This window comes from Fulvia fulva, chromosome 4, assembly GCF_020509005.1.
Source record: "Fulvia fulva chromosome 4, complete sequence".
Lineage (NCBI taxonomy): Eukaryota > Fungi > Ascomycota > Dothideomycetes > Mycosphaerellales > Mycosphaerellaceae > Fulvia > Fulvia fulva.
The window spans coordinates 5,918,732-5,931,563 of record NC_063015.1 but is presented as its reverse complement, the minus strand read 5'-3'; the positions used below and the strand labels follow the sequence as shown (position 1 = coordinate 5,931,563).

The 12,832-nt window shown below is 53.8% G+C and overlaps 9 protein-coding genes across 9 annotated transcripts; 6 read left to right on the top strand and 3 right to left on the bottom strand.

Moving 5' to 3' along the window:
* Positions 1-251: 251 nt before the first annotated feature.
* Positions 252-1,271, bottom strand: CLAFUR5_05304 (uncharacterized protein; the record flags this gene model as incomplete). Its single annotated transcript, XM_047904452.1, has 1 exon — positions 252-1,271. One exon carries the CDS (start codon positions 1,269-1,271, stop codon positions 252-254), a length of 1,020 nt encoding a protein of 339 aa, XP_047761096.1.
* A 683-nt stretch (positions 1,272-1,954) lies between these two features.
* CLAFUR5_05303 (uncharacterized protein) lies at positions 1,955-2,617 on the bottom strand (the record flags this gene model as incomplete). The annotated part of the gene is made up of 2 exons (XM_047904451.1): positions 1,955-2,446; positions 2,594-2,617. The coding sequence occupies 2 exons, from the start codon at positions 2,615-2,617 to the stop codon at positions 1,955-1,957; spliced, it is 516 nt and encodes a 171-aa protein (XP_047761099.1).
* An 880-nt stretch (positions 2,618-3,497) lies between these two features.
* CLAFUR5_05302 (uncharacterized protein) lies at positions 3,498-3,665 on the top strand (the record flags this gene model as incomplete). The annotated part of the gene is made up of 1 exon (XM_047904450.1): positions 3,498-3,665. One exon carries the CDS (start codon positions 3,498-3,500, stop codon positions 3,663-3,665), a length of 168 nt encoding a protein of 55 aa, XP_047761098.1.
* Positions 3,666-3,689: 24 nt separating this feature from the next.
* Positions 3,690-4,214, top strand: CLAFUR5_05301 (uncharacterized protein; the record flags this gene model as incomplete). Its single annotated transcript, XM_047904449.1, has 1 exon — positions 3,690-4,214. One exon carries the CDS (start codon positions 3,690-3,692, stop codon positions 4,212-4,214), a length of 525 nt encoding a protein of 174 aa, XP_047761101.1.
* A 327-nt stretch (positions 4,215-4,541) lies between these two features.
* On the top strand, positions 4,542-5,186 carry CLAFUR5_05300 (uncharacterized protein; the record flags this gene model as incomplete). The annotated part of the gene is made up of 1 exon (XM_047904448.1): positions 4,542-5,186. The coding sequence occupies one exon, from the start codon at positions 4,542-4,544 to the stop codon at positions 5,184-5,186; it is 645 nt and encodes a 214-aa protein (XP_047761100.1).
* A 1,995-nt stretch (positions 5,187-7,181) lies between these two features.
* Positions 7,182-7,982, top strand: CLAFUR5_05299 (uncharacterized protein; the record flags this gene model as incomplete). Its single annotated transcript, XM_047904447.1, has 2 exons — positions 7,182-7,447; positions 7,526-7,982. 2 exons carry the CDS (start codon positions 7,182-7,184, stop codon positions 7,980-7,982), a joined length of 723 nt encoding a protein of 240 aa, XP_047760226.1.
* A 166-nt stretch (positions 7,983-8,148) lies between these two features.
* CLAFUR5_05298 (uncharacterized protein) lies at positions 8,149-8,777 on the top strand (the record flags this gene model as incomplete). The annotated part of the gene is made up of 2 exons (XM_047904446.1): positions 8,149-8,637; positions 8,760-8,777. 2 exons carry the CDS (start codon positions 8,149-8,151, stop codon positions 8,775-8,777), a joined length of 507 nt encoding a protein of 168 aa, XP_047760225.1.
* Positions 8,778-9,597: 820 nt separating this feature from the next.
* CLAFUR5_05297 (uncharacterized protein) lies at positions 9,598-11,329 on the bottom strand (the record flags this gene model as incomplete). Its single annotated transcript, XM_047904445.1, has 2 exons — positions 9,598-10,919; positions 10,981-11,329. The coding sequence occupies 2 exons, from the start codon at positions 11,327-11,329 to the stop codon at positions 9,598-9,600; spliced, it is 1,671 nt and encodes a 556-aa protein (XP_047760224.1).
* Positions 11,330-12,593: 1,264 nt separating this feature from the next.
* CLAFUR5_05296 (uncharacterized protein) lies at positions 12,594-12,782 on the top strand (the record flags this gene model as incomplete). Its single annotated transcript, XM_047904444.1, has 1 exon — positions 12,594-12,782. The coding sequence occupies one exon, from the start codon at positions 12,594-12,596 to the stop codon at positions 12,780-12,782; it is 189 nt and encodes a 62-aa protein (XP_047760223.1).
* Between the last annotated feature and the right edge of the window lie 50 nt (positions 12,783-12,832).

Sequence of the window (12,832 nt, the reverse complement as noted above, 5' to 3'; positions counted from 1 at the left end):
CCGGTAAACTGCTCTTAATGTCATCAAAGTGCTGTGGTCCAGCGCTTCCTTTGTTCCTGTCAACAAAGCTGAACGACTTATGTGCTGCTTTGTTCTGCATGCGGCTGGATCTAGCCAGTCTGGCCTAGTCCCTGTCGTGCATTGACTGCGTTACTGCCTTGTGCAGGAAGCCACCCTCACCGTCGCAGGCAGGAAGTCATCTTCCAAGGCTCGTCCTTCCTGATCTCCTTCATGCATTCTTCTTCTTGTATTCAGTCCGACATACACCTATCCTGCTCCGCATCCTCGTAAGCGTGACGTTCTCGTGTCTGCTGAACGCCGTCTTCGATGGGCTTGAGCAGTGCTTTGCAAGTCTCCTGTACGCTGATTTCTTCCCTAAGCTGAACAGCGCTCAACGTTTTCTCCCACCCGTTATACATGCTGACCTGTAGATGGACCTTGATTCCCGCACCGGCTAGAGCATGAAGACCCGCCACGAAAGCTGTGAGCATCGGGGCATATTCACCCTCCACCAGCCTCTTGACCTCGTCTCTTGTGTCCTCGAACCATGAGGTGGCGTCCTCCGTCGATCCGATGTGAGCAAACTCTCGGATGTCAACGAGGACGGTTCGCAGGTGTCGCATCTTGTGTTGCAGTTTGAGTGCCTCTTCTCTGTCGTTGCGGGGTCTGGCAAGCAGCTCCTGCAATGTGATGCCTTCCCGGTCTGGGTCGTCGATCACGTCCGGAATATATCGCAGATACACCGGGAAGTGCAGGTTGACGACGTTGCGCAGTTGGTCATCGAAGTGAGTCGTGATAGCCTTGGCATCGATGCCGTCGATGACGTCCTCCTCGCAATGGTCGTTCCTGACGAACACCATGACCTTGCGAAATGCCTCAAACGCAGTCCGTCGCAGTCGGGCACTTGGAAAGTGACTGAAGACGTCCTCGATCAAGTCATTCATATCGTCGAAGGTGATGTGGTACTTTGGGTAGGTGCCATGCATCCGATCCTCCAGAGCCATACCAAGGTACTCGAATATCGTGATGATGATCTCGGCTGGGATGGTCCGGTCACCAGTGGCGTCGAGGCGACTAAGAAGCTCGTGACGCACATGAGCCTGTTTAGCCACGGTCCCGTATCCGACCGGTGTCTGGGCCCACCACTGAGGCGTAAAGCCGGCACTATATCCCTCCACCCACCCTTCCAATCTGTCGAGGCCTCTTTGGTCGCGAGCAAGCTGCACCACATCCACCGTACGTGGAACACCGCCCTGGGATCTGGTGCGCATGTTGTTGGTGTAATCTGTCGGTCTTTGAGAATGTCGATGTGTGCAATTAGTGTCTGCGCAGGTGTGAGGACCAAGAGGAAGTCGAAGAAGCTGATGTATCTAATGGAAGTCTAAAGTAGCTGAAGAGCCGTGCTCCGCCGCGGCACTCGCCCGAATCAAGTCCGTAGCATGTGATATGCGCGAAAGCCCGGTCGAGGGCCCATTCATCGCAAGCCATGGACTCGGCAGCAAAGTACTTCACGATGTAACTTGACGGTACTAGAACAAAATAACAAGATGGCATCCCGTCTTTATCTAGCCTCCTTTCTGCATCGACCTCGCGAGACATGAGCTTAGCAGCATTTTGCCCAATTTTCCTTTCTAGTTAGTAGCATAGGCAGGAATGAAAAACTTTGGGCTTGTATGGATTACGGAGCTCTTGGCCAGTCAAGGATAAGAGAATGTATGTCTTCGAACTCAGTCTACTGCAAAAGCTACCTACGTAGTATCGCACCCTGCGGTGTGAGCTTTCTGTAAGTGGTGCTGCTGAGAACAAAGACCTGCTTCCTCGCATCTTCCGCATGCGGTCGCGAGTCTAGGAAAGTCGAAGTTCTATATTACCTCCCTCCGCTCCCTCTACAAGCAAGTCAATCCGACATGCACCTATTCATCTCCGTCTCTTCGTGCTCTTCTCGAGCCTGTGTCTAATCCACACCATCCTGGAAAGGCTTGAGCAAGGCGGCACACACTTTCAGCACATCGTCCTCTTTGCCCAGCGGCACTGCTGGAATCACCGTCAAAGCGTCCTCTCTCGTGTAAGGATAGATCAAATACCGCCAGACGACCCGTAGGACGATGCTGATTCTACGATCTGCCAAGGCCTGGAGGCCTTTGAGGAATACCTTCAGCACAGTCCACCAGTCGGCGAAGATCAGCTGGAGCAAGTAGTGGTAGGTGTCAACGTACGGCATGTCAAGCCGGCCGAGATTGAGGTAGTCGGCGAAGTCCTGGAGGTCGAAGGTGATGGTTTCAAGCGCTTCCAGCTTGGTCTTCAACACGAGTGCTTGCTCGATGTTGGCACGTTCCCTTTGCTGGGACGCTTCTTCCTCAATGTCGACGATCTCCAGCTCATCCATCGTCCTATAGTCCAGATGGTAACAGTCGGCCGAAAAGCGTAGGTTGACAACATTCTCGACCTGATCACCAAAGTATTCAACGATAGTGTTAGCGTCAATACCGTAGAGGAAGTCTGTCAGATCCAACCCTCCTCAATTGAAGACCATAACCTGGCAAAAGGCGCCGAACCCGATTCGTCGTAAGCGGCGACTCGGAAAGTGACTGACCTGCTCCTCGATCAGGGCGTTCATGGCGTCGAAGCCGATGTATCAGGTATTCATGAACGTGTCGCTGAGTCGGCTTTGCAGGCCGATGCTAAGATGCTCAAATATCATGTGCAGTATCTCGGCGGGAATGGCGTTGTCGGTGGAGTCCATGCGTGCCAGTAGAGAGTGTCACACATGCGCTTTTGTTACTACAGCTGCTACACTGGGGCCTCTCTGAGACCATAGTAGTACTGGGTCGAAAGCTCCTTCATACATCGGCCCTCGCCGGTTCCTGCGAGCGAGGCCCACGACGTCGACCGACTGGGGTACTGCGCCGCGATATTCGCGACGCATGATGCCGAGCTGGTAATGTGTTGGTGTACGGAAGACCTAAGTTCATGTTCCATGGCACTGAAGATGCCCAGTGTCGCTTGGACGTGAGTAGTTGAGTACGCAGCTCGCAGTTTTCTGGAACTGTCACATACAGCGGCGTAAGGGAACAGACCTCTCGGCAGTATCCATCGACCGAGGGCAGCTCCGCCGTGGGGTCTGGTCAGGCGATCGTAAGGTACGCGGGGGACCCGGGTGGAGCGCGTTCTGTTGCATGTGCAATGCGGGAATCGTCGGGCTCTGCAATGATTCACCGGAAGTCGTGGACTTGGTAGTAAACATTTCTCGACACGTGTCTCGATCACCTATCTCTGTCGCAAACTCAACAACGCCTTACTCTCCGATGTTGTTTTCCCGACCGTCCTTCTACCGAGACGCTGTACCATCTACCACATCTCGTCTTCCAGGATCCCGGGTTCTTCCTTCGCAAAGCAGTGACTGCTCGCCCGTAACTTTGATCCCAACCGACACTATACTCGTGAGCTGAGCCCAATCAATCCGGTATCCCCTGCAATCAGCGCGTCCGCGGACCAGAATGCCTATGCCAGCCCGAACGCAGATTTACGATTCAGATTGGGAAGAAGATGGGATGTCGGATGGTGAAGTCGAATACCGCCGTGGCTTGGACGAGGAGGACAAGACTAGATACAACGCAGGCGAAGACGAGATGGACATGAGCTTCAGAGCAAACGAGATCTTCTAAAAGCCACGCCAGCAGGCGGTGGGTATGAATCCGCGAGGTCCAGATGGAGAAGGCAACAAGGGCTCGAGAGGACGACAAGCTGCCGCCAGTACCAGTGGCTCTCAGATGTCCAGACCGGATTCCCGAATGTCGTGGCTATCAGAGCACGCCTCGACTGCACCAGAAAGAATCATATCGTCCAGGCCAGATGAGCAGAAGGCTGTGGATAGTGAGAGTCACCCTACCAGTCACGATACCGCAGCGGCAATGCCTTCTCATACGCGACTGCTGCCACAATCATCTGCCGTATCCTCGAGCTCCTCTGCATCCATCGACGACGTGGCAGTATTCGCTCCAGGCGCAGTGCCTGGAGCGCAGAATCGTATCTCTTCCCACCGACTCCGTGCATCAACTCCAGTCCATGATATCTCTCGGAAACGCGAGATCGCCGAAGAGGTCCACGCTGAGCACTTCGAAGGTGACCGCAAGATCAAGAAGATGCGAGGGAGACAGGGAGCCGCATCGAATGGCAAGGATGCTGCGCAGGCGGAGCGTATGATGCGGCTCTGATATCGCGTCGAGCACAACTGCCTGCATCGTCGTTTCGGCAGCTTGAATGTAACAAGGGATGGATTAACAGCATGACATCGAGTAACTGACAGTATCGCAGTATGTGAGGAGCGGGCACAAGCGATTGAGCGTTTTCAAAAAGTGACAGGGGTGGTAAATGTATCAGATTTGCGGCGAGTGGCGGGGCGTGAGCTTTTGTAGCATAGCAAATTTCATGCGTTTTATCGTTCCGCTTCCTCACAACGCAACACCACCACAGCAGCCATCACCACGAGCACCACAACAGCAACAACAACAGCAACGACCACGACGACGACGACAGCGACGATGGCAGCAACCCCCGCGCCGGTCACGCGGTGGGTCTGCACAGGCCCAACACAGGTTGGAGGGGCGGTGGACGTGGAGAGGAAGACGTACAATGGCCCGACAGACGTGGCTGTCGAGGAGGCCGTCATCTACACCGATGGCGTGCTGACAGACCAGGACGTCCGATTTGTGCGCGACGAGTACAAGGCCGGCGGCGGAGCATTCGTGTTCCGAAGCAAGTCCACTTCCCAGTGGCATGGTCTAACTTGGTGTCTGCAAGAACGCAGCACGGTGGAGGTGGAGTTGAGTGCGATTTATCGCGCAATAGACTACGCCGCCAGCGATTTCATTGGGGTCCAGACCAATGAGACATTCGGCCGATTAGTCGTCGTGTCGGATTGCGTCGCCGCGTTAGCCTACATACAGGCTGTTCTTTCATCGTTCGGTCACTACAGGGGCACAAGAGTCGAGCATATCGTCGAGCTGACGGAATGGTTCGAGTCATGCGGCAAAGAGGTTGTCTTTGAGTGGGTTCCTCGCAGTTCCTGCCAGGGCAACCGAATAGCGGATTCACTGGCGACACATGCGCGCAACAAGGCTGGGGAAGGCTGCGATTCGTGTACCTGGACCTACGCGAATGGGCAACTTCTGCCACACCAGTCTTGAGAAATCCATGGCCCTCCTGCTTCAACCAGGAGGTGACAAGACTCCGTCATGGTGGAGCGGCCTATGAGCAACTACCTCACCGGCATACAAGCGAGGTGAAGGATCTCGGACGGCGACACCCAAGCCCATGGCGAATCATCCAACATGATCGCGTGCATTCCATGGCACTTCCAGTCCCTATCCTCGGCGGCGGTACTGGGTCGTCTTCTTCGGAAAGCACCTGTACCGGTTCCTTGGTGTCACTGATGACCTTTTCATAATCCGGATGAGAAGGGCAGGCCATTCCCCTCAGGGGTTGGTTTGTGGAGGCCAAAAGCCTACTCCCACGTCCCAGTCGTGGTCTCTGGGTGTCTTCGGACAGCAGACGGGAGGGGTCATTAGTCTATGGAGACTGACGTGTCGACAATCGAAAGTGTGGAATTTGTTCCTGCATTGATGTCAGAATGTGGAGGCGAGACCTTTCTGAGTACTTTGGCAACGATGAGCTTTTTTGGTGGGAAGCTACATCAAAGAGGTGGTAGCGGTGTACCTCTCGACAAGCGATCAATACCTCACGATTCTGTCGAGCGCTGCGATCGGTCGAACGAAATCATCACGCGGTACGATAAACATCAAAGCGCAATCCTCCAGCGCCGCAAGTCAATACTTCTCGGCATACGATCAATACCTTACGATCCTGTTGAACACCTCAATCGACTGAACAAAAGCATCAAACGGTACGACAAGCATCAAAGCGCAGTCTTCAAGCACCGCATGCCACTACCTCACGTTGGACGATCGACACCACCCAGTCGCAACGACCGCCAGCAATCATCGAAGCAGGATACCTACAGATCTGCGAGAGCTGCTGCTCCAGACCAAGGGCTTCATCATGTCGACGGCAACAATCACGAGACTTCACGCAGATACGTCCAACCTGAGCCGATCTTGCTTCGTCTTTGAGCCCATACTTCATGATTTGAGCGACACACCACACACTTCAAGACTGCTCGGCAATATCAACCAACGGCGAAGTGGCTGAAGGTCTTGCGTCCGTGGGCCTGAAGGCACATCGAGATCAAAGCCAAGCTGCGAGTGTTGTGCCACCGAGGACCATCAAAGTCGACAAATGTGATGGAGAGGGCGTCGTGGTAGGTACGCTAGCCTCTCAATGATGTTCCATGATCACGGCACTGACAATGCCACAGTCTCCTCAAACCAATACCCTCCCTTAGAGGATGACGAAGGCTGCCACCAGCGGTGAAGCCTATCCGACTGCGACACAGAACTCTGATGCTCGGCGAGATACAACGAGGAACACTCTCAACATCGCCCACGCTGCTCACGACCCCTGCCACATCTTCGCCAGCTCAGCAGCACATACCATCAGGCAATCCACCAAATGACACCTCTTTGAGGGCCGGTCATCGATCAACGTGCCACCTGATCCAGACAGCCGTTGTTCGCTCGCTGTCCAGCCCAAACACGCCACACTACTACACCGAATGCCAGTCTTCTCGCCATCGCCATCATCATGCCCAATGTTGGCGGCGGCCTCTTTTGGAACCACCAGACACCAGAACCTAAAGGCAGCAGCCGCTCCTTCAGCACATTCTACGTCCGCCCTCATTCGAATCCCGACTCATACGAAAGAAGAAAGAGACGGTCGAGAGCTACATTTCCACTGCCAAAAGGAAGAGATGTCAGCCCGGACTCGTCGAACGAGGTATTTCGGGTTGCCCATCTGTCCAGCCATCGATTCTCAAGCGCCAGAGTCAAAGTTGGCAAGAGATGGAACTGTACAGCACACGCCATCACTTCTGGTGAGCTTCTGAGCATCGAAGCTCACAGTCCAGACCTGGAGGCAACTTCCTGCTTCAGGTCCTGCACCGCACCCTCGACCCTATCTGTCGTCAATCTATGGGGAGGGTTATCGAGAGCAACACTCGACGACACTGCGAGCCGCTACTTCAACATGACGCATTCAAGGCCATTACCCGCTCCAAGGAACACAGGATGCCGCCTGTCGCGAGAGCGCAACGTCCCCGCAACCTCCCAGGATATCCGACGCCCAATGAAGTTTCTGCTGTGAGCCTTTCAGTACACACGATCCTCGAACGACTGGGCTCACTGATGATGAATGCTGGACATAGGCTCTGGATAGTGTCCCGACACGAGGTGAATCCGTGGATCATTGAGTGGTTGCACGACACTGACAGTGTCAACAGGCAGTTAACGCACAACGACGAGCAATCAGACAGCCGAGTTGCTAGACTGCAGCGGTATGCTCATCTCTCTCACCTCACTCGATCACGCTGACTCACCGCAGATAGCCATCGCACGAGAGAACTGTCCTGTAGCCCGAAACTCAAAAGTCTGCTGGCCAGCAAGATCTGGTCCGCAAGCTCTGAACCAAAGCACACCCTAGCCATGGCACCAGCATCTGGCATCAGCCTTTTTGCAGCTGAACGTGTGGCGGCTACGGGTGCGAAGCACTTCGTTGCTCAGTTCAGCAGGCGACCGATCAGCACCGTCTGCAGAAGAGCGCAGCCCATCTGCACAAAGGCAAGACTTCCACCTCAGCGAATTGGCTTCAGAAAGCTTACCCAGATTCAACTGCAACGAATCAGCCCCGGCACGCTCATCCAGCCTCGACTTCTCCAACAGCTACAACAAATTCGGCCAAGCCGAGACAGATATTGCTTTCTCCTCCTGAGAGACAGGTTCTACAGCCTCGGTCTGGCACCACCCGAACCGCTTCTCATCGCCATGAGCGATCTGGGAATCAGCACATCCAACTATGGGCAAGGGACTTAGCTCGCTGTTGCGCTCCTCGCCACCTGCAACTGCAATGTGGACTCACGTCGACACATGAGCCGTTTCTTTCATTCTCAGCATCATCGGCCTCTGGAGAGGTCTTCGGCTGGCGTGCAGATGAGGCATAGCACAGTCCACCTTTGCATATCGCTACCACAACACGGAGATGGGGAGTCAGGATGAAGTTGTTGCATGCCAAAACGGATCATGCATCCGACGATCTGGACATCACGGCTGTCGCCTGGAGCCAAACATCTTAACTTGCCTTCACAAGTCTTGCCACCAGAAACGTCAGCAACACCGAAGCAATGGCCATCTGCGTCCCAGACACAGCACTATGGCCACAAATCGAGCTATTCCACACGCTATCACTCCTCTTGCCAAGTGCAAAACCAGCAACACCGAAGCAACAACTAGCGTCTACAGCCTCAACACCATTCGCGAATGCGACAGGGCGACTTTCGCCTTAACTTACGCATCTCAACTCGCCGCTACACTCCTGGCCAGCTACACGGCCATCACCAGCGAAGCCAACAATGCCAATGCAACAGCAGCCCTCTGCATCTCAAGCACTATCAACATTCGCCACGGCCGCCACATCCCACCAATCCTCGAAACGCTCAATGTCGGAGCACATCAAACTCACTTTCTGAAGGTAAGCGCCCTGACACTCGGCGAAGTGGCAGAATTGGTCGGGCCTCTTCAACACCATACACTCTAGATCATCGTCGCTCAAAAGAAGATTTCCAGGTAGACTGCTGATTCAATCCTGATCAGGGAAAGACGGAGCATTGAATCCCTAAGCAACGGCCATAGTTTGTGGCCTCAATACCATTGAGTTCTCTGATGATTTCATTGTCCCGCTTTCAGACGGGCGAAGCATGAAGAACAGGGAGGAATAGGACTGGCTGTTTTGGATTGGAAGAAGGAGAGATGGAGGAGAAATGATCGTGCGTGGTGAAATGAGAATTGGTGGAAGGTTTGAGACTGGTGGATTCGGGAAGGGGAGCTAGTACCAGAATGAGCGTGCGTGGCGGCAAGAGAGTTGGTGGGAGATTTGAAAAAGTGCGTTGCAGAGTCGGCTGTGGAAGATGTGTCGGCTTTGCATCATTGTTGTTGGTCCGTGAGATTTGAGCTGGATGTACCTCCCGTGTGCAGCTTCAGTTGAGAATGAAAGGCTTGAGAGGAATCTATCAATATTGCGTGTAATTGACTCGCTTCATGACCTCGTATCTCCCTCACAATATGGTTCGTGCGAGTCCTCGCGTTGATGAATTTCCTCTACCACTGCGAGCCCTTATGATGACCCGAAGCTCTTCCCGGCAGTTCCCAGGGGCCGCGTTCAGTAGGAGAGTAGAAACTGGCATAGTGAGGTGATCTGTCACCTTGGGCAGACTGCAAGGGGCTGAGAAAGCTTCACTATGTGTGCGTGTAGGAAGTCTCTAGACAGCGCGGGTACATAAGCGTGTGGTATACCTCATCCAGTGGCTACAATGGCCTCATGCATCTGCAAGGATTTACACGTCGTCTTCTGCATCCTCCACGCTTTCTCTGCATCGCTACCTTACCTGTCTCACCATCTTGACATCCTTTCCGCTTCACCTTGGCCATCGCTCTACAAGAAGGCCTTCAACTTGATCGGTATCTTGTCTCCGTCCCACTTCTGGCCCAAGCTCTCGCTCTTGTTCTTGACCATCTGATCAACTCCCTTGCTCTGACGCTCCTTTTTCTCTTCCATCTTCGAGGCCATCTTGTCTCGGGTCATCTTGGGAATATCTATCGGCGAACCAAGCTTCGGTGGCTGTATCTTCGTTGCTGTAGGGCCAGTGGATTGACGAGCAGTCTGGCGATCGTCCAGGTCGAGGTCTTGAATGTCGATGTTCTCCCAGATGCTGGTATCGTTCAGAAGATCGCTTGAGTCCGCCTCATCTTCAGCCGTAGGATTCTGGTAAGGACATTCAGCGAAGATGCCAGCCTGACTAAGTGGGCGCTTGCGGAGGATGGCCTTCGCCGTCGAAGCATTGTCGCTCAACGGTGGCGAGCCGGCAGAGAAGGCATAGCCGTTCTTATTGGTGGATGTCTCAATGATGCTCAAGGCGCTGGCCGAGCCATTCTGCTTCGGGGTCGTGAATTTCTGATTCTGCGCCGACTTGCTGCTCTTGAACGAGGCAGTAGAAGGCGAAGTCTTCAGCAACGCCTGCCCCGCCAGATACTTGTCTCTCGCCGCTGCCGCCATTGGCGTGTCAACGTACGAGTCTCTCTTCTTGAACGGCCTCGCCTGCTGACGGCGAAGCTTGCCACGGCTATCATGCCGCTCGCTTATGCCAGACACTGATCGCGAGCCATCACGATCGTCCAAGCCACCGACGGAGCCTGAGAAAGGATCACCGATCTCTGATGCTGCCTTCGAGGGAATGCGGATCGCTGGTGATGCTGTCTCGAAGCTGGTGGACAGGCCATCGTGTCGACTGCCACGAATCTTCATGTCACTGGAGGATTGGAAGGGAGAGATCGCGGGAGGCGAGACAGAGTTACGAGCCCGAGAAGAGACAGTAGACTCAGCGTACAGTGGCCGGGTCGGCAGTGGTCCAGTCGGCTTGTATGTCGCTGGATTGCCTTTGGTAGTTGATGCCGCAGACAAGATAGGTGATGCTCCCGGCAATGGACTGCTACGATATCGCTGCAGCTCTTTCTTGTAGTAGGCAGTCTGCTCAGTGAGCACCGCGTTCCTCTCCAGCAGGTCGTTGTTCTTCTCACGCTGTTCCTCGAGCTGCGATGTAACCTTCTCCATTCCTTTCTCGTTTCTGTCACTCTGCGTCTTCAACAGGCGATTCTCGACCTCGGTTTTGCCTGCGAGCACGCGAGTTTTCTGGTACTTCGCCTGGAGGTCTTCGTACGCGTCGAGCTGCGTGTTATACGAGCAGATGGTGTGGCGTACTGCGATCAAATCAGTATCTGTCAACTGTTCCCCGTCAATCTGATTGTCAGCTTGACTTACATTCTCGCTTCGCCTTCTTCGACTCCTGTTCCAACTTTTCAAATTCGTCTTCTCGTCGCTCCAATGCCATCTCGCGTGCAGCAACATCCCTCTCGCGTTGGTCCAGTACTCGCATGTCGTCCGAAGTAGCAGCCTCGAGCGACAGGAACTCGGCTGATTTGCCATTGAGATCCTTCTCGACCTGCTCTAGGTTCGCCACCTGCTTTCTGACTGCTCCTTCCTGCCTGACCATGGCCTCCTCGGTCTGCTGCATCTCCTGCTTCCGTCGGTGTAGTCGCACTGACTCTCGAGTGATGCGGTTGAAAATCTCGTCCGTCACGAGCTTTGCAGATGGATACTGGTCAGACATGGTGATGAGCGAGTGGAGGGCGTCTCTGGTTGAGACGTCTTCCCATATGGAGACTGTATGTGCCAGAAAGTTTGGGTAAGATGGTGTAAAGGTCTATTCAGGTGTGTATGGTAATCGTGGTTGTGATGGTGGCGAGAAAGTCGCGCTTTTTGGCGATCTCGAAAGCATGGAAGCACGTCCCAACACGAACACGTGCTTCTCGGCCAAATTCAGCCCAGCGACTTACATTCGTTTCTTCGTCCACGACACTTTCATTCACTATGTTCCGCCCCGTTCCATACACCTCTTTTCCCCCGAATGCCTGCGTACTGTATGCCGACAGGAGCTCGTGAAGTCTAAGCCGTGGCCGCCATGACCTCACGGTGCGTGTGCATATGCACAACATGTCAAAAGAAAAGGAGCGCTGGTAACAGTGGTACACGAGCTGCAGCAAGGGCGTATATTGTGGAAGAAGAGAAAGACTCGCCTCAGAGCCATGCCAGAAGCAGGAAAGGTAAGTAAAAGCTGATTTTACCCTTCCTCTTAAAGAGAACACTCGCCCCGATGCCCGGCCAACACGACAAGCAAGCTATGTATTTAACGGAGAGAGATCATTCTTCCAGCAATCTATGGCTGTCGAGACTTGTCGTAGACATGCGCTGCGCATCTGCGAGCATCTGAGACAGAGGTTGGCAAACGACAATTCTCTAAGCTGTTGTTCTATGCATCCTTGTCCTCTGCACCCGTCATCACCTTTCATCTCGTAAGAGACCTATCATGGAGAAATGGATACACAGCGAAGAATTGCTCGCGGCCAGGCTGGAGGCTGTGATCCGCTTTGCAGTGTGTGCCGATCATACTCTCTGGGAGAGTACGGATTGCGGTACAGTCGTGGCAAGCATGAAGATGTAGGCCGCATACTCGAAAGACATGCAGCCATTGGCGTCCTGCGACATCACAACGTATACGCACCTTGAGATCCGTATACTCCCGAGGCACAGCCAACGCGACAGACAAAGCCACTATACACAATGCATTGTGCTCTCGGAGAAAGAGATCGGTCCTTCTCCTTCACTTCCCAGTAGGCTACAACACTCAACACATAACGCAAGGCACTGTCGACACATCTTCGAGCCCTAAGAATGTCACCATGCCCGCGATCCTCTTTCATTTGGTTACCAATCTTGCTTAACATCAAAAGCATTACTTGGTCCAACTGTTGGCACGCTACTTGCAAACGTTGACAAAGCCACTACAAAGTTCTTTGACAACACCAACCGCAACCATGCCAGCACGCGTCTGGGTCAACCCAAACGCTACCAACAGCCCCACACAAGCTCGCCTGAACAGTCTTGATACCCGGATCGCAGATATCAGGCAGCAGATCGCTGAGAAGGAGATGTCCGGAAAGACCAAGCGCGAGTTCGACATCGCCCTTGAAGCCCTCGGAGGAACAAATCTCGCGAAAGACTAGGCTGAGATCCCGGTCGAGAAGATTCAAGAAGCAATGAGAGCGTTTGAAGT